The sequence below is a fragment of the Crotalus tigris genome, unplaced genomic scaffold (genome assembly GCF_016545835.1).
Source record: "Crotalus tigris isolate CLP2741 ecotype Arizona unplaced genomic scaffold, ASM1654583v1 scf7180000017639.5415321, whole genome shotgun sequence".
In the NCBI taxonomy this organism is placed as follows: domain Eukaryota; kingdom Metazoa; phylum Chordata; class Lepidosauria; order Squamata; family Viperidae; genus Crotalus; species Crotalus tigris.
Window position 1 is genome coordinate 4,797,891 of NW_024096532.1, and position 18,067 is coordinate 4,815,957.

At 39.1% G+C, this 18,067-nt stretch overlaps 1 protein-coding gene across 6 annotated transcripts in view; it reads left to right on the forward strand.

Moving 5' to 3' along the window:
* Positions 1–18,067, forward strand: part of CD19 (CD19 molecule) — a 32,476-nt gene that overhangs the window by 12,732 nt on the left and 1,677 nt on the right. For 3 of the 6 annotated variants that reach the window (XM_039335302.1, XM_039335307.1, XM_039335306.1), the window contains 11 exons: positions 200–248; positions 1,292–1,359; positions 3,620–3,730; positions 6,794–6,844; positions 8,233–8,292; positions 10,910–10,972; positions 11,076–11,150; positions 11,767–11,835; positions 13,258–13,326; positions 15,098–15,187; positions 17,679–17,759. In XM_039335302.1, coding sequence (XP_039191236.1) covers positions 200–248; positions 1,292–1,359; positions 3,620–3,730; positions 6,794–6,844; positions 8,233–8,292; positions 10,910–10,972; positions 11,076–11,150; positions 11,767–11,835; positions 13,258–13,326; positions 15,098–15,187; positions 17,679–17,759 — 786 coding nt within the window. The remainder of the gene's footprint in view (positions 1–199; positions 249–1,291; positions 1,360–3,619; positions 3,731–6,793; positions 6,845–8,232; positions 8,293–10,909; positions 10,973–11,075; positions 11,151–11,766; positions 11,836–13,257; positions 13,327–15,097; positions 15,188–17,678; positions 17,760–18,067) is intronic. The other 3 variants (XM_039335303.1, XM_039335304.1, XM_039335305.1) reach the window with 3 other exon arrangements.

Consider the following 18,067-nt stretch of genomic DNA (forward strand, 5'->3'; position numbering starts at 1 on the left):
TTTATCCTCTTTGACACACTAGTGCCTTGTTTCTCATCCTCAGCAACTTTAAGATGTTGCTGACTGAGGAATTCTGTAGTTGAAGTCCATACATTTTATAGTTACTGAGATTGAGACACACCATACTAGTGTGCCAAAATTGCTGCAGTGAAGAAAATCCATTATATGAAATGCTCTCTGTCCACCTTTCTTCTTTCAGTCAATCGAGCTCGCAGAAAACAAAAGAAGTTGATGAGTCATAATGGGAGGCAAGTACTTATGATATAACAGAGTGCAAGAAAGTAGTGGGAATTGTGCACCAAATTTGGAGAACAATGTACAAGAGAAACTTGTAGCCTCTACAAGATAGGCCTGGCAAAGGGGTAACAGGAGGGAATAGATAAGATAAATGAAGGAATAACTTCATATTAACTTTAGAGGCAAAGAGCGAGCATCTGGTGGTAAAATTCCAGATGTTTTGTAGACTTGAAATTCTAAAGCATAAATGCTTAAACTGTGTAGTATCTGGCTCTGAAAATTTGGCATGCAGAAAAAAAATCAAAAGTGTTTAGCAGATTAGAATTTTTAGCATGGCAGACGAAAGAAATGATTAAATACATGCCTAGATAAGCTGTATGTCAATTAAATTAAATTAAGGCCCTCAATTTAAATTAGATTAAATTCAGTCCTTGGCATGTTCATCTCCTCTTTCTTGGAAAGTCATGCTACAAGCACAGTACTCAGGGTCAAGTCTGATCTTCAACCCAGAATAAGAGATGGATCTTTGCCCCAGATCAATCTTTCCCAAATCTGGTGGCCTCCAATTTTCTGAGGGAACAGTTGCTAGAAATAGTTCTTCTTTGATTATATGTATAGCCGATTTATTAAAATTAGTCTATGTTTATTGGAGATTCCTTAATTTTATAAATCTCATTAATACAGTAAGATACTTTTAGGTTCTGAATTAAATGGTTTTGATGAGTCTGGGGAGAGGAGAGAGATTTCTAGGTTGATACTATGTATTTCTCAACTCCATGCTGCATATAAGGATCCAATAAGGATCCCAGATATTTTCCCTGACCCTAACCTTCCCCTAATGGCCCAAGTGATAATTGTTAGCCGATATAGTATTCTAATCGACTATTTGAAGCTTATGAGTGATAACCACAATTGTCCTCCCAAAAAGGCTCACACTGTGGAGCATTTGATGTCCAAAAGAGAACATTACCGTCATCTCTGTGCCCCGACAAAGCAACATGTGTTCAACTCAGATCTTGATGTCATTCATATTTTATATGTCTCTCATTTTCAGAAGATATTTTTATGCCAAACGGAACAAAAGATCTAATAGGATTATGGTATGCCCAGGAAATGATGATGGTGAGTTAATTAGGACCTTTCTCCATTCATAAAATTCTTCCTCATGAATATGCTAATGCGCATTTTCCCACTACTTGAATTGGCAGAAAGATATGCTAGTGAAAGTTGCTTTAGGAATGTGGCAAAACACTGATGTTGTCCTTACAGATTTAATGCAGGACAAATTAAGGAAAGTAATTGGCAGATCTTCTGGCTCCAACAAAGCATTATCTACACTAGGAAAATCATCTCCCTAACATGGGCTTGGGTTGGAGTTGAAGAGAAGATGATTTGACGTGTAGCAAATGTGCTTTGTTTCACGCAAGTATGTTGTGTGGCACACTTTTGGGGCATAAGTTTAGCATTATTCTGAATTAGTGTTGTTGTAGAAGGTTGTTTATTGTGAAAGAAGTTTCCCTATTTTGGAACAATGCTAAACTCATAAGAAACTTGAAACATCCAATTATGAGGAAAGGTTGCAAGATGAAGTAGGAAAGAGCTCTCTATTGCACCAAACAATGTCTCTCTTAGACATGCCCGCTCTATTTATCGGTGATAAAAAAAATGACATTTTGAGAAGAACTCATTGGATACCACCAAAGGTAGGTTCAGAAGGAAATTGTGCTGAACGGAACAGGATGAAATGCCAGACCCACCCATCATCTTTGTATTTTTGTATGTGTGTGTTTGTGAGGACATGCATGTATGCACACAAGATGTTTTCCCATACGTTGATGTACTTTTCTTGATATCATATTGAAAATTTGAAACTGAGGCAACCTTGCGGTCAAGTTGCCCAGGTCTTTGCTATTGAAGCTGGGGGTAGTCTTAACTGCAGACTCCTGACTGCACAGCTGTTTTCACTGCTTCCTTTTCCTTGCAGGAAGGAAAGCAGGGAGAAGTAGCTTTTAAGCAGGCCCTCTTCGGCAGGAAGTGAGTCCTGGGTGCTGGGAGAATTGTTCTGTTCCCCCTAATTCCCCTATTACCTAAGAGAATGGCCCCTTTCCTGCCATTTCTCAAATCCCATGAAGCTATCACTCCATGAAGTCAGAGAACTGACAGCAGCAACTTGTGGGTTTTCAACTGCCAAGTACTAACCTCAAAGGAGGTGCGCCCTCCACCTTGCCTCTTTCCTCTCTCTTTGCTTCATGTGCAGACAGAACCCCTGTTCTTCATGCTGAGTTAGAATAGAGAGAGACTGGAAGTGCAGCCAGTAATTCTTTAATCTAGTATACATTTCTGCCATCATATGTCATGCAGACATATAGAATAGAATAGAATAGAATAGAATAGAATAGAATAGAATAGAATAGAATAGAATAGAATAGAATAGAATAGAATAGAATAGCTTTATTTGGCCAAGTGTGGAATTTGTCTCCAGTACAGAAACTCCCAGTGTACATGGAAAATAACAGAATCATAATCATAATATGACAGCATTTGACTGCTGCTGCTGGGTTTGGAAGCGACATCATGAATGAGGCAGCCTTGCAGCAGCAGTGTTTATTCTTTGGGAGATGATGACATAGAATAATAGGATTTGGAGGGACCTTGGACATAAATGGCTACCCAATCTCTTCTCTAAAAACTCCAATGAGAGAGCACCCACAACTTCTGGAGGCAAGCCATTCCATTGATTGATTGTTCCCACTGTCTGGAAAATTCTCCTTGCTTCTCTGTTTAATGATCTTCCACTCATTACTTCTTGTCTTGCCCTCAAGTGCTTTGGGTAATAGGTTGACCTCCTTTTCTTTGTGAGGGTAATGTAATAAGGGTAATGCCTTTATATAATTTCTGGAATATTCTTTTTTTTTGTAAAAAAAAATTATTTTCAATTTTACATTACATCATAAAAAATACTTCAGATAAAGAGTAAAATAAATTTATACACACAACTTTCGGTATTGCTCACCCATTTCCCCCCAAACCGCATCCACCCTCTAACCTCTTCTCTCACTTCCCTCTTTCCCTCTTCTTCTTCACTCTCCCCCTCTCCTCCTCCTCCTCAACCTTCCTACTTACTTCTCCCCTTCCTCCTATCTTCTCATTCCGGATGCAGTAATTTCTGGAATATTCTTATAGACAAAAAAAGAAAATTTTAAAAATAGAATATAGTGTGAAGCAAATGCCAAGTCTTGTAGCATCTTGAAAGACTACAATTTTCTTAATGGCACAAGAAAGTGCACACTCAATTGATTATGCATCTTCTATCTTTATTTGGCTTTAAGATACCCTCTTTCAGAAGAAATAATTTGATACCATGTGCTTCTTGTCTCTTAAGTCACAGAGCAAGTGGATGCTTATGAAAATGTGCGGCCAGATGTGGGTGCACAACGTGGTCAAAAGTTACTGCAGAAAGGAAAAATCTTGCCCAATACCCTCAAGATGGAAGGTAAGTACAGATAGACAGGGCATAGCGTTAGGTACTGTGTGTGCAATTTGTAATAGGGGAAGTGCCAATAATAAAAATGGTGTAAAGAGCAAAGACTGATTATGACTGGAGTAATGGTACAGTAATAGCAAATAATATTATATGATCAGGTAAGGTACCATTCTAAACATCACACTTACGCTCTCTCTTTTTTATGATCCTGTAATCCCTTGATTTAGGACGGTGTCAGGGTGACTGGGTGGAGCTGAGCATTTACTGCCCTTCCTTACATCTACGTGGAGTTTGCAGCAGATATTTTCTTTTTGCTTCCTGAGAGACATCAGTCTTTATCTACATCCTATGAATTGCTTTTAAAAATTTGACTTTGATGAGGGTGAAGGTTCATTACCAGGATAAGTAACATCTTCAGTGAAGTTTAGGCAGGGTGGGATTCAAATACCTGAACAACCAGTTCTCTGCATGGAGACCATTTCTGGAAGTCCATTCTGGGACTTCCAGAAGTGGCGCCCATGCACTTCTGGTGGGCTGTTCTGGGGCTGGGAGGCTTCCGTGGCTCAGAACGGATTTCCAGAAGCGGCATCCATGCACTTCCGGCAGTCTGTTCTGGGTCTTGTGAAAAAGGGCTAGGCTTCAGCCAGTTTGCCGAAGTCAACCAAAAGTTAGCTACCAGTTCTACCGAACCAGTGTGAACCAGCTGAATCCCACCACTGATTTTAGGAGATATTAGTGTTCTTCTGTTTATATGGGGTTCAGGTGTGGGTATGTGAAGTGAGGGTCTTTGATAGATCTTGTGATGGGTCAGGTGTGAGTCATCGGGGAGTCTTGTGATGAGTCTTGGGGAAGTTACATCAGGTCAGGGTCATTTGGGAGGTGAACTGCTGAGAGGAGGGGCTTGCATGGGTCGGTTGAGGGTCAGTGCTGCCTCTGGTTGGCTGTGTGGTTGATTTGGATTCCAAGGGGTTTGTAGGCTGGTTGTAGGTCAATGTGTCTGTTGATGGAATTGCTTGTGAAGTGCCAGGCTTCGATGAACTCACAAGCATGGTGGCTGGTAGCATGGCCAATGATTTTTGTGTTGCTCCAATCGAACTGATACTGTTTGGTGTCGGTGTGGGTAGAGATTAAAGATTTGGGATCGTGGCGTTTGACTCCAGCTGGTGTTTGTGAATCCTGGTTTTTAATTGATGTGATGTTTGTCCCACATAGAATTGATTGCATCCTACACCCGAGCTACAGATGCTCGCCACTGTTGCAAATTGGCTTTTAGTTGCTAGTGGTTTAATTTTGGTTTAATTTCTGAGGGTGTGAAGTCAATGATGCAAAGCACTGGAGAGGAATCTCCAGCTCAAGAGTTCTGAAAAAGTAAATTCTTTCAGAGGTGAGGTTATCAATGAGATAGTTCAGATAAATAGGCAGAATAGGATACAGTTTTTAACAGCCCAATCCAGTCTTACTGCATAAACAAGGGTCTGTAATGGACAAGGCTGCAATTTATGATGTTTAGACATGTTCTAAATGTTCCTACAATATCTTTTCCTGTTGTTGTAAAGCAACATTGCAGTCATAGTCACCTGTGACTAGTAAGGCTTCCTTAAATGAAGGCAGGATGCAAAAAGAAAAAAAAATCAGCACAGGAAATGGGTAAAGCTGTTTAAAAACTCAAGAAAAGAGGCCCTCCGCCTTTCATGGGGCACCTGCCTTTGCCATTCATAACAACAAACAACAAGACTTGGTCGACTCTGATAACCTCAGAAATGTTGGTGTGAATTTCTCAGAGAATGTTTGACACTGTATTCCTCAGAACCATAGGGTTCTTCAAGAACTTGATAGAATTCTATGAGAGACTAATGGCAAAAAAGAAAAAAAATACCAGACCACATTATGCTCATGATGACCCATAAAAAAAATTAAGCTGGCCATTTTGTGGATCCTTCTTCTCCTCCTTCTCCTTTTCTTCCTCCTCCTCCTTCTCTGTCTCCTTCTCCTCTCCCAAGTTCTGCATCTTTACAAGGTTAAAAAAAAAAACCTTATAATCACTAACAGCAATAGTAAATCTGGTAGTTACACAGAATAACTTCATGCATTGTGCCACCAGTAGTGTTAATAGCATGCTTTGTGCAACAAGTTGGTTCAGCTAGGCAACTTTTTGATACAAGCAACACAGATGAGGATGGAGGAAGGAAATAAGTTTAACTCTTCCTCTTTTTGCATGATTAGACAAAGAGTTATTTCATTGTGAGTGATTTACAGTAACTTCTACAGTTGACTAATCAATGTGCCAAACTAAAAAGGAAAAGAGACTTTATATCTGTTTCATTTTAAAATACAACTTTTCACAAACTTCCATGCCTGCTTGCTACCAGATAAGCTATTTTTTTAATCATATAGAACAGTGTTTCTCAACCTTGGCAACTTTAAGATGGTTGGACTTCAATTCCCAGAATTGAATGCCAGCTGGGGAACTCTGGGAGTTGAAATCCACACATTTTAAAGTTGCCGAGGTTAAGAAACACTCATAGGGAATGGTTCTTTAATGTGAAAGAGCATTTAACATTTAAAGTAAGTTTTTCTTACTTTAGTTCAAAGTGGTATAAACCAAGAAGCAAAAAAGCTTGTAAAAATCAGATGTGATCATATGATGACTTGCTTAACAACAGCACACTTAACAATAAACTTTCCAGTCCCTATTGTGGTCATAAGTCAAGGACTACCTGTAGTATCATGCAGTCCATTGTTAATGTAGGAGGTCAGTGCCTTAAAAAGAGCATTCTCAACCAATCATGAGCCACTATATTATTTAGTGAATCAATTAGTGTGACTCCTTTCCATGAAGGGAATCAAATACCATCACAAGTACACAAATAATAAAAGTATTTGTGATTGACAGATGTTTCGGACAGCTCTCCCACTTGTGGCTTTGCTCCCTGCTATGTGCAAGTGTGATGGGCGTCCCCCTGCAAGTCGAGGGGGATGTGACTTGAGTTCTGAGAAGCCATGCGTTATGTCATTCAGAGAAAGCTAGTCCAAGAATTGTGCATAACTGTTTCTTCCTTTTCTTCCGGCCAGATGAAGAAGAATATGAATGCCCTGATAGTGAAACCGAGTTGAAGTCAGATGGTAAAATGGGTCAGGTTGGGGGTGGGGGGTGGGGCAGCATGAGATGGAAAAGGAAATTATAGGTCAATAGTTGGCTCTCAAGCCCTAGACACAGGGTGACCACCACATGTACAGTCAACTGAGAGCTTAATCTCTTAACTGAAAAAATTACTCTCTTGAGATATATAGGGTTGGATGTGGGGAAGGTTGGAATCATCTGCTATGGTCATCATAATATGATTTTTCTTTGGGGCAATGCCAAATGAGTCAATGAATAAACCATGATTTGCTTTATATTAGGAAATGCCATGAGATCTTACCCGGTTGTGAATTTAGTTATGGTTGGCATCAATTTACCTAGGAGGGCACTCCAGTGGTGCAGTGTTCTGAGAAACTGAACTCAACATTTCATTGTTAAAATATAATATATGCAGCTATAGGTAAAACCAAAAAAAAAAAACAAAAAACAACCTCCCACCTAAAAACAAAAGGAAACCACAGCTCCTGATCAAGCTTTAAATTGGGCAGCCTCATAGTAGAATGTGGAAGAGGAAAATACTACCGGTAATGAAAGTGAAGAAAAAAAAGGGGGTGCAAAATGGCAGTCACTACCATGGGACCCAGTGACAAATTGCTCCATTTTGCTACCTTAACAAAGTCTGCACTGTGCTATGAAAAACTACTGAAAGCTACAGAAAAGTTCTGAAAGCTGCAGAAAGCTTCTGCAGCCAACTGTATTAAGGCAGCAAAATGGAGCCGTCTGCTCCATGGCTGCCATCTTGTCCCCCTGGATGAGGGCAGTGATAGCTAAATCTGGTCCTAGGTTCTGCCTCAGTTTATCTTCCCAATAAATAACGAGTTGGAAGATCATTTAAAAGCAGTTTATTAGGGTAGCCTAATAAAGTGGGATCTCCCTATGAAAAGGGAGAACCTCAGATCCATTTTTCATTCCTTTTTATAGTTAACACAACAAAGAAAAATGAAAGAGGAAAGTTGGTTGGACAAGATAAGAGTTACCCCTTCTTGCACAGTAAATCAACTACAAAGTTATCTAATCAATCCTTACAACCCTAGGATAAAAGTTTTCCTACATTCTAGTCTGCACTGAACTTGAATATCATTTTAAAAGAGAAAATAAGTCAAATTAAAATACAAAATATCTATGTTAGTTAACAAATTACAAAATTCATGTCATGTGCCCCTCAGGAGAAAGATAGGAGGTTTGCAGTGTCCCTCTGATCAGTCCTAAGGGTGAATGACCACAGGGTGCTGCAATAGCCATAACTCTGAAATGGGGTCATAATGTAATTTTGGGGGGGATTTGTCATCAGTTCAAACTACAGTTAGGTGACCAGTCATATCTCAAGGACTTCTTGTAACCTTTTTCCTCTTGTTTGGTTCTGCTTCAGATGATGAACATTATGAAAATGCTCAAGAAGAAGTGAAATCAGGAGATGTAACTTTGAATGGTAAACTAATTTCTCTTACAAGTTTTGCTTTCTTAATGTAAGCACATAAGATTGTTTCATTGATTTGGTGAAGTGAGCTGATGAACTTCTCAGGGGCAACTGCAGAAAGTTTAAAAAAAGTCAAGATGCTGGTCATGACCGTGGGGTCCAGATGTCCTTCTTGATTTGCTTGACCATCCTGTACAGATCCCCCCTAGACCCTCTTTCTTCGGCAGCTCTTTGAATGAATAAGGTTGCCTGGGGAGGAGCAAAATCCTATTCGATCTGTGGGCAGAGTAAAAAAAATGGTTAAGGGTAGCTTAAAAACAAATACTGAAGGAGAATATTAAACATTCAGTTGTGGTGTGTATGAGAGGGGGAATTCTGAATCTTGTACAGATAGTCCTCGACGTATAACCATTCATTTAATGACCATTCAAAATGCCACTGAAAAAAAATGACTTACAACTGATCCTCAGTATGACTATTGTAGCATCCCCACAGTCATAAGATTCAAATTTGAGTGCTTGGAAATCAATATATATTTATCATGGTTGCAGTGATTCTAGATCATGTGATCACCATGTGTGACCTTCCCAACTGGCTTCAAAGTCAATTGGAGGAAACAAAATCAATGGGGAAGCCAGAGTCACACAACAACTGCATGATTCACTTAACAACTGTAGTGATTCATTTAACAGTTTGAGGCCAAAAATGTAAAATTGGATATTATCCACTTAACATTCATCTTGATTATCAACCAAAATTCTGGTCCCAATTATAGTCATAAGTCAAGGACCTGTATACCAAACTCTCTCAGATGTTTATCCACGACATGAGAATGGAAAGGTGCAGGTAGAAACAAAATACATAAACACCAGCCTTTTAATCTCTAATTCCTTCTATAGGCCTTCAGCCTGTTTATCTGAAATATGACGCCCCTTGTCTGAATAGAACAAGCTGGACAGGGAGCTTATCTGTACTTGAAGCAAAGATACAGAGATACAGAGGTGGATTCAGACCCACAGATTGGAAAACCTTGATCTGGAAGAATGGATTAATAATGGATTCCTATTAAGGGGGCGACACCTTGGGAAGAAAAGTTTATTAACTTCACAGATTAATTGGCTTGGCTTCTCCGCCAATGGAAATGCTACCTTATTTTGCCTCCAGGAATCCCGCTCTTTTTCCAGCTATTCCACTATCTGTCATCCCGAATGAGTATAGAAGCAGATTTGCTAAAGTGGGTTGGGTCTTTTTCCTTTCCCTTACTGGTAAAAGCAAGAGCAAGAATGGAGAAGACACCAATTCTCTCTTGGTTTTAAAATGCTCCCCCCCCCACTTCCCTAGCTGACTGGAGAAGTACTAGCCAATGCAAGAAAGGGAAGGTTGAAAAAGCTTCTGGGTGCTAGACACCTCTATAAAAATGGAAAATAGAGCAAAGCCGGCACCCATGTGAAAGTGGCCAAAGAAGCTATGGTGTAATCAACAGTGCTTCAAAATTAAAATTCTCCTTTAAGTTGGAATAGTTGGATTGAGGTACAAGCAGTGTTTCTTTATTAAAGTTGAGGACCTATACTCTGAACTCTCTACTCTGAACTGGACTAATGACCAGCCAACATCTTGACTTAAGAAGCCCACTTGCACTCATCCAAATCTAGATACACTGTGTGTTCTGCATGCTTTGTGGCCAGATCTCTCTATCACTACTATTGGCACTTTCCATATGAATGTACTCCAAACTTAGCAACTTCCAGTTCAATGGACTTCAACTCACGGAATTCCCAAAATGGGCCATTCACACAATGGATCAGTGAATGAATCAACCTAGAGTTCTCACTTGAGGCATAAACATCTAGACTCAAATTAGAAACAATAAGCAAGGAACTAGCTCTCTAAAGGTGTATAATGCTGGCTAGGAAAGGTGGAATGAAAGAGAAAAGGATGACCAACAATAATGTGGAAGATCTGAAAGAATAGGTTGGAGACAGATTTGTCCTAGAGAAAATCTATCTATGTGATCAATAAGATCTGACACCAACTTGATGGCATATAAATAATCAAACCATTTTAGAGATAGTGTTTTACAGTCGTTCTTTTCTACTCCATTGCCAGTACCATCCACCTATCTTTCAATATGAGAAAAGCACCAGGATGAAATTTCCTTTCCTTATCAATCCTATTCTGTCCCTAGGGCCTCTCTTTCAGATCACTAAGAGAGTAATTGGCTTGATTCCCCTCCTAGGAAATGGGTAACAAAATGTAATAGAACTTACATGCCTTGAGGATACCCTTACTGTAGATGGTGTTAGAGTAACGGGGAAAATAATATTTTAATATCAGTCAGCAAAAGATCCTTATGCATGACTCATTCATAGACTGTTGATAAGATGAAGGTCTCATCACAAGGACACAATAGAAAACACTTATTGCCAGAGCAAGTTTGTGCCTTGGTGAGGTACAAGTGGAGAAATCCTTCAAACCATTGCTACAAGAGTGGTCCACAGCTCCTCAAGATCTCAGAAATAGGACCCACCCTTCTTCCCCAGATATGTTTCATAAACACTATGCAAAGCAATAACAACCATCCTTACTTCCTCTATTTTTTAAATGACAGCTGTTCTTTCTTCTATCATAGATGTGCTCATTTATGAAAATAAGAAGGACAAGGTGAAGTTTGATCTTCGCAATGGGAACTTAGGTACTTGAGAAGTATATGACGGTCTTGACAGAAGGGGGAATGCAGGTGTCATGATAAGATCCTGGTAGAATATTCTTAATTATTGCTTTCTTATGTCCCACAGATGACTCATGGTATTCCAACAAAACTGAACAGATCCTTGAGAATTTGACTCAAGACCAAGACCCCATTGTTGAAGGTAGTGTCTGGATTTGATATGGAAGTTGAAAGCACAAGCATAACACTGATATAGATCAGGTTTTCTGAAAGTTGTCAATTTTAAGATGTGGAGAATTCAGTTCCCCAAATTCTCAAGTCAGCACACTGAAGGGGAAATTCTGGGAGCTGAAGTCCATAAATCTTAATGTTGCCAAGGTTGACCAATTTAATATACACGAAAGCCAACTGAGTTTCTGAAACTGGTGTTCTTCATGTGTTGAAACGTATCTTTACACATACCCAGGCGTTTTAGCTACAGGAAATGTGAAGTGTACTGTACCGCAACACCATGTTAGTTGGGATCAGCTAGCAGTACATCAAAAGTGGTTTTTATATTTGAAACGGCAACTTGACTGATTTTTTTGAGGAAAAAGAGGACACACAAACTTTCCATTCTCCCATCACCACCTATCTTACGGCTTTAGTTATTTATTATTATTAAATTGATATGCCGCCCATCTCATTATCAAGCGACCCTGAATGACTTATGAGAACTTTAAGGGTATTTCTCACCATAAAAACTGACTACATAAGATGCTGACAAAGTTATTTAACCACGGGGCTGCTGGTGATAATCTACTGTATTTACTCAACAGACAATGAAAACTATATAAATTTGGAAGAAGAGTGTCCTATGAATTCTGGTACAGCACGACTCATTGCAGGTACTAAATAGACACTGAAAAAAAAATCCAAGTCAGGAATGAGTTATCTCCAAATGCAGGACATGTCTCCATCTTCTCAGCAAAAGCCAATCTGTTTCTAGAAGGTCTATTTATTAATATTATTACAGCAGTGATGGGATTCAGATATGTGAACAACCGGTTCTCTGTGTGGATGCTGCTTCTGGAAGTCCATTATGGGCCTGGGCAACAAAAAATTAGCTACCAGTTCGGCTGAACTAGTGTGAATTGGCTGAATCCCACCACTGTATTACAGATAGTCTTCAACCTATAACCACAATGGGACCAAAATTTCCATTGCTAAGCAAGGCACTTGCTCAATGAGTCACACCCAATTGATGACCATTTTTGCAGTTAAGCAGATCACTACAGTAAATCACATAAGCAAATCCAGCTTCCCTCATTGACTTTGCTGATCAGAAGCTGGCTGGGAAAGACTCAGATAGCCATCCCATGACCCCCAGCACTCTGGAACTGTTATAAATACATGTTGCTTGCCTAATGCCTGAATTTTGATCATGTGGCTGTAGAGTGGTGATGCAGTGGTCATAAGTTTGAGGACCAGTTGTAAGTTACTTTTTTCAGAGTCATTGCAACTTCAAATGGCCGCTAAACAAATAGTTGTAAGTTGGGGGCTTCCTCTGGTACTAATAATGCCTAAATTTTATCTGGCTTTTCCTCCACAGAACTTAAAGTATGTTAGCTATTCTCCTCCACTCATACATCTCCACCACGGTTCTGCAAGGTAGATTAAAGTGAAAAATAGGAACTAGATTATGATAGTGAGTTTCTGGGATCTATAGAGTAAATTCTCTGGGATTACATTATTCCAGAGTACCAATCTCAACCCATATATATAATACCACCTTAGATTTATCATACTACTCAAACTATAATGGCACACTCGAAGTAGAAAATAAGTGGATAAACAGAAGGAAGAAGTAAAAACGAGTGCTCTTCAGGCCTTAAAAACACCTATTTTATATCATATTTATTTAAAGAAATTCATACCATCAAATCAGCGCAGTTTGAAATTGCCATTTCTTAAACTGGTAGAAGTCTGATATATAATTGGTAAGATGAAATCACAGTGACACAGTGATTCCAAAAGAGGTTTTATCAATATTAAATACACAAAATATAATAATTAGAAACAATGGCTACTACTTAAATATTAAGTCTTGTGTAAGAGACAGTCTATTTATACCACTTCTGTGGAACACAACTAGTTAAATGGCATTATTTTTATACAGCACCCCATTTGTAAAAATCTTGGGTGCTTTGGGCTGCTCAGTATAAAGATTACTAGACAGGAAGGCTTTGTTCTAAGGTTTAAATGAATGACATTTCTGTAAATGTAGTATAAAATGCCATTTGGCTATTGTTATCCATCTCTGCTTCCAGATTTACGCTTACAGCTGGCCCTGGATATCCATAAAGACAGGCAGGATGGAGGCAGTGAACCTTCTACGGGTAAGTCAAAAGGAGAATTTTAGTGAACCATAAAATTTTCAAAGTTCTCGTGGGTCTCTTCTCATACCTACCAGTTTGATTATAGCATTACTATCTTTTTATTTTTTAAATTCCCTCCTACGTATGTAATTTGAAATGCATGAAAAAGTATATTTACATATTTAAAGCCTCTACGGAAAGAAAACTGAGCATAATGTATTTTATATAAATCATCTGAAGTCTTCTAATCTTGCCCTGTTCCCACTATGGACTACCCATATAGGTAGTCCCCAACCTAAGACCACAATAGGGAGCAGAAACTTTCTTATTAAACTGAGTATTAAGCGAGGCATTATGTGACTACATCCAATTTTACAGTCTTTTTTGCCACAGTCATTAAGCAAGACATCACGTGATTAGGACTTACAATCTTCTCTACCAGCTTCCCCATTGGCTTTGCTTATTGGAAGCCAGATGGAAAGATGGTCGTAAATGCAGCCAACTTGCCAAGTCCTTGAATCACGAACACGGGGATGCTACAATAGTTGTAAGTGTGAGGACTGGTCATAAATCCCTTTTTTTTCCAGCAGCATCATAACTTCAAACAGTTGCTAACCAAATGGCCATAAATAAAAAAAACTACCTCTCATTTCTTAATACGGACATGAATTCCCCCCACCTCTCATATTTTGAAGCTCTGATCTGTCCTGCATCCATCCAAGGCTGTCTTAATGCCTTTGAGCAGATACTCTACAGGTAATCCTCGACTAACAACTGTTCATTTAGAAACAGTTCAAAGTTACAACGTGTTTATTTATTCTAAACTGCTTCTATGGCCAACTCCAATTAGCTACAACACCTGGCACAGTCCTTCTCCTCCAAGAGCTGATTGCTGCCCTGTGCAATAATGACATCCTGGGTTGCTTGGCAACTACCGTATGTTGTCAGATTGGAAAACAAACAGATTAGGTTGCCATGCCGAATTATTGATAACATCAGTAAATAAGTTTACTGTTGTTACTATAATACAATAAATACAATTACAATAAAATAAAATAGAATAATTAAAAAGTGTTAGGTACAAAGAACTCAAAATAAGGTAGGTCAGATTTATTACTTTAAAAAAATTCTTTTTGAGTTTAAGTGACAGCAGAGCAACAGTAGCAAGATAACTGCTAAGAGTGAGAAGCATTCTGCAAGAATATAATTCAATATTCAAAGTCTGCGCCCTTGAATTTATTTGAAAGTAAAAGGTAAAGGTTTCTCTGTCAATCATGCCCGACTTTAGGGTATGGTGCTCATCTCTGTTTTGTGGCTGAGGGAACCAGCGTTATCTGAGGACATTTTCTGTGGTCATGTGGCCAAAGGCACACAGGATGCTATTACCCACCTACCAAAGTGGTACTTATTAATCTACTCACATTTGCATGCTTCCAAACTGTTAGGTGGGCAGGAGCTGGGGTAAATAATGGGAACTCACCCCATTGTGTGGTGCTCAGGTTTCAAATCCGGGCTGTTAGCTTTGCAGCTGACAAGCTCAGCGTCTTTAACCACTAAGCCATCGTGCCCCCTCTTTCATCTACCCTCTTCATCTATCATCAACCATTTGGCCCTAATCCTATTGCGAATGGATCACTGGTGAACATAATAAATGATGTGGATCAAGGGCCTGATATGCTATTCAACAGGCTGCTTATAAAACTTTCCATCAAGCTATGAGGACCAGATAGATAATATCAGGAGTAATAATTAACATAGCCCTACATTGAGAAATTCCTGCTTTGTTCATCAGGGTCTCAATCCTATGAAGAGATGAATGGATCCTTATGCCCCACTGCAAGCAAGCTGTTTCATCTGCATACCAACACAAGCAATGAAGAGGGTGAGTATCCTGGATTCTCTAGGAAGGAAGTTGGTTGCAAGAACTTAGAAAAGAAGAAAAAACTTCAAGGCCTACTTTGCCAACAAAACTTCAAGGATTAGTTTAGGCAGTCACCAGGAGTCCAGACTGACTTGAAGGCACCAAAAAGATCACTACATGATTTTAAGCCAGTCATTCACTCTCAACCTAACCCCGTGGTGGTGAACCTATGGCACACAAGCCACAGGTGGCCGCAGAGCCCTCTCTGTGGGTATGTGTGCTGTCGCCCCAGTCCTAGGCCTTCAGCTAGGTTTTATAAAACCTTTTCGCTTTAGGCCTCCGACGTGGTGTGCAAAAAAAAAAAAAAAGGTTCAATCAATCAGTCAATTTCAACTTCTCACGGGAAAAAAAAAGATCTTGCAAAATTGGAACTGATTGATCGAACTTTTTAGTCCCACCCAGTCTGCCATTACCACTGCAGCCACACCCACCCAATGGGCCACGCCCACCCGGCACCCAACAATACATAAGTGAGTTTTGAGTTGCAGTTTGGGCACTCGGTCTCTAAAAGGTTCGCCATCACTGACCTAACCTATCTCAAAAAGTTGTTGTTCTGGAAAAGAAGTGCTGTGCATGCTATCTTGAACCCCTGAATAAGAGGCAAGATATACATCCAGTAAATAAAATAGTTATTTTACACTTCAAATAATTTAAAGCTACTTCCAATAGATGCTGGGCGTAAACTTAAGAATTGTTCCTCTGAACTTTAAGAACAAGTAGCAAAAAGGAATGTTATTCAAAGCCATGGTATTGCAGTGAATTACAATGGGTGACTTTTTTTTGCATTTAAAATTGTGTGGCAGATGGAGTAAAACCAACAGCTGCTGAAGAGCACTTTGAGATTTTATTGATCTACAAACATAAGATATTTTGTTTGAAGAGCAGAAAACATTTGCATGCAAACAAGCACATTTATCAAATTAATTGCATACCATATGTCATCTTCCTGATTTCCTTATTTAGGAATAATAGCTGATTTAGAGAAAAAAACAGTCTTGTCCTTGGCCAAACATATTTATTTTTAACTTGCTTCTTTCCATAGGAACTTGACCAAGACAGAAAATATGGAACAAAGAGACTTGTTACTAATTTATATTGTCTGCGCTTGTTATTGCTGATTCTCTTCCCTGACAGAACTTTCCTTTGTGTAACTTTCACAACAGTTTCTAACTTATAGCTAGTCCTTGACTTTCAACCACAATTGAGCCGAAAATTTTTGTTGCTAAGACAGTTGCTGAATGAGTTTTGCTCCATTTTAGGATCTTTTCTTGCCACAGTTGTTAGTAACATAGTGTTAAGTGAATGTAGCTTCCCCATTGACTCTGTCAGAAGATCACAAAAGATGATCCCAGGGCATTGCAACCGTCATAAATACATGCCAGTTGTCAAGCGTCCACATTTTGATTACACAACTATGGGGATGCTGCCATGAATGTAAATATGAAAAACACTCATAACACACTTTTTTCAGTGGCATTATAACTTCAAACAGTCACTAAACAAATGTAAGCTGAGGACTACCTGCACTGTAACTATGGTTTTGGTTATGTCTGATAATGTTTCTGGATTTCAGTGCTGTGCAGACATAAGCTCAACAGACAATGTATTTTCTTTCCCTGTTCAGACATCCATTCCAGACAATATAGGAGGAGATCCAGTTAGTTAATGGTACAAAAAAATAAGAAGCAGCACGCCTAAAGGGTTATTCCATTTTTTAATTTGTTAGTTGGAAAAAAATGGCACCAGAATCCCATACCAGAGAAAGCTACAGCTGCTTGTTATCTTACCAAAGAGGGAGTAAATCATTTGTACATCTGTTGCACCATCTGTGACAAACTAAATAATCCAAGTATTAATGGAATTTGCATGAATCAAAGGGTTGGAATAGATGATTTCTAAGGGCTAGTTTGGTGTAGTCATTAAGGCATCAGACTAGAATCTGGGAGACTTGATTCTAGTGCTGTTTTAGGCAAGAAGCCAGCTGGGTGACTAGTGGAAGCCAGTCATTCTTTCTCACTGCCAGGAAGCAAACCATTTCCAAAAGTTTGCCAAGAAAACTGCAGGGACTAGTCTCTGAATCTTGGGCTAATGTTTCCAAGCCTCTGGTTTAAATCTGGAAATCTACACAAGAAGCACGAGGTTTCTTGTTAATCAGCTGGTTCAAGCAATAGCATGATCCAAAGTTAGAAAAATAGAGAAACGTTAACTCAGAAATATGCTAGATTCAATTTATTTCTGAGTGTTTAAAATCTAAAGCTATAGTCTTTGTGATTGTCTCTAGTATCTGGAAAGCCCAGTATTAAGGACATGACAGGCAAAAAAAAAAAAAAAAAAAAAAAATGACTAACACTGAAATCCTTGGATATCTCCAACACTTGCCAGTTCCAGAAATCCCACTGTCGTAAACTGGGATTGGAAATTCAATTAATCTATAACAAGTTTCTCACTGTAGATGCCGACTCCTATGAAAATATGGAAAGCCCCACAAGCCTCAACTCACGGAGAGAAGGCATCTTGGATCCACATGGAGAAAGTAAGTTGAGAGGAAAGGGAAGTCATGGAGCTGGAAACGTTTCCTTAGGAATGCTGCGTGTGCAAACGTGTTTTTGCAACCACCTGAGTTAGAAATTTATCTTTTGCCAGGGAAATAAATCAAGTGGGCCAGGTTTTTATTTTATTTTATTGCTAGTTTAAAAAAACATTCAGTTTAATGAATTCAGTGTCCTATCTTATGTTTAAATTGCTGCAAATCCCATAGTATGCAAGAAATGTTGCTCATACAGGACTTAGGTTGTAGGTTTGTGTTACTTTCCCCAGCATTATCTACACAATCTTCATTTG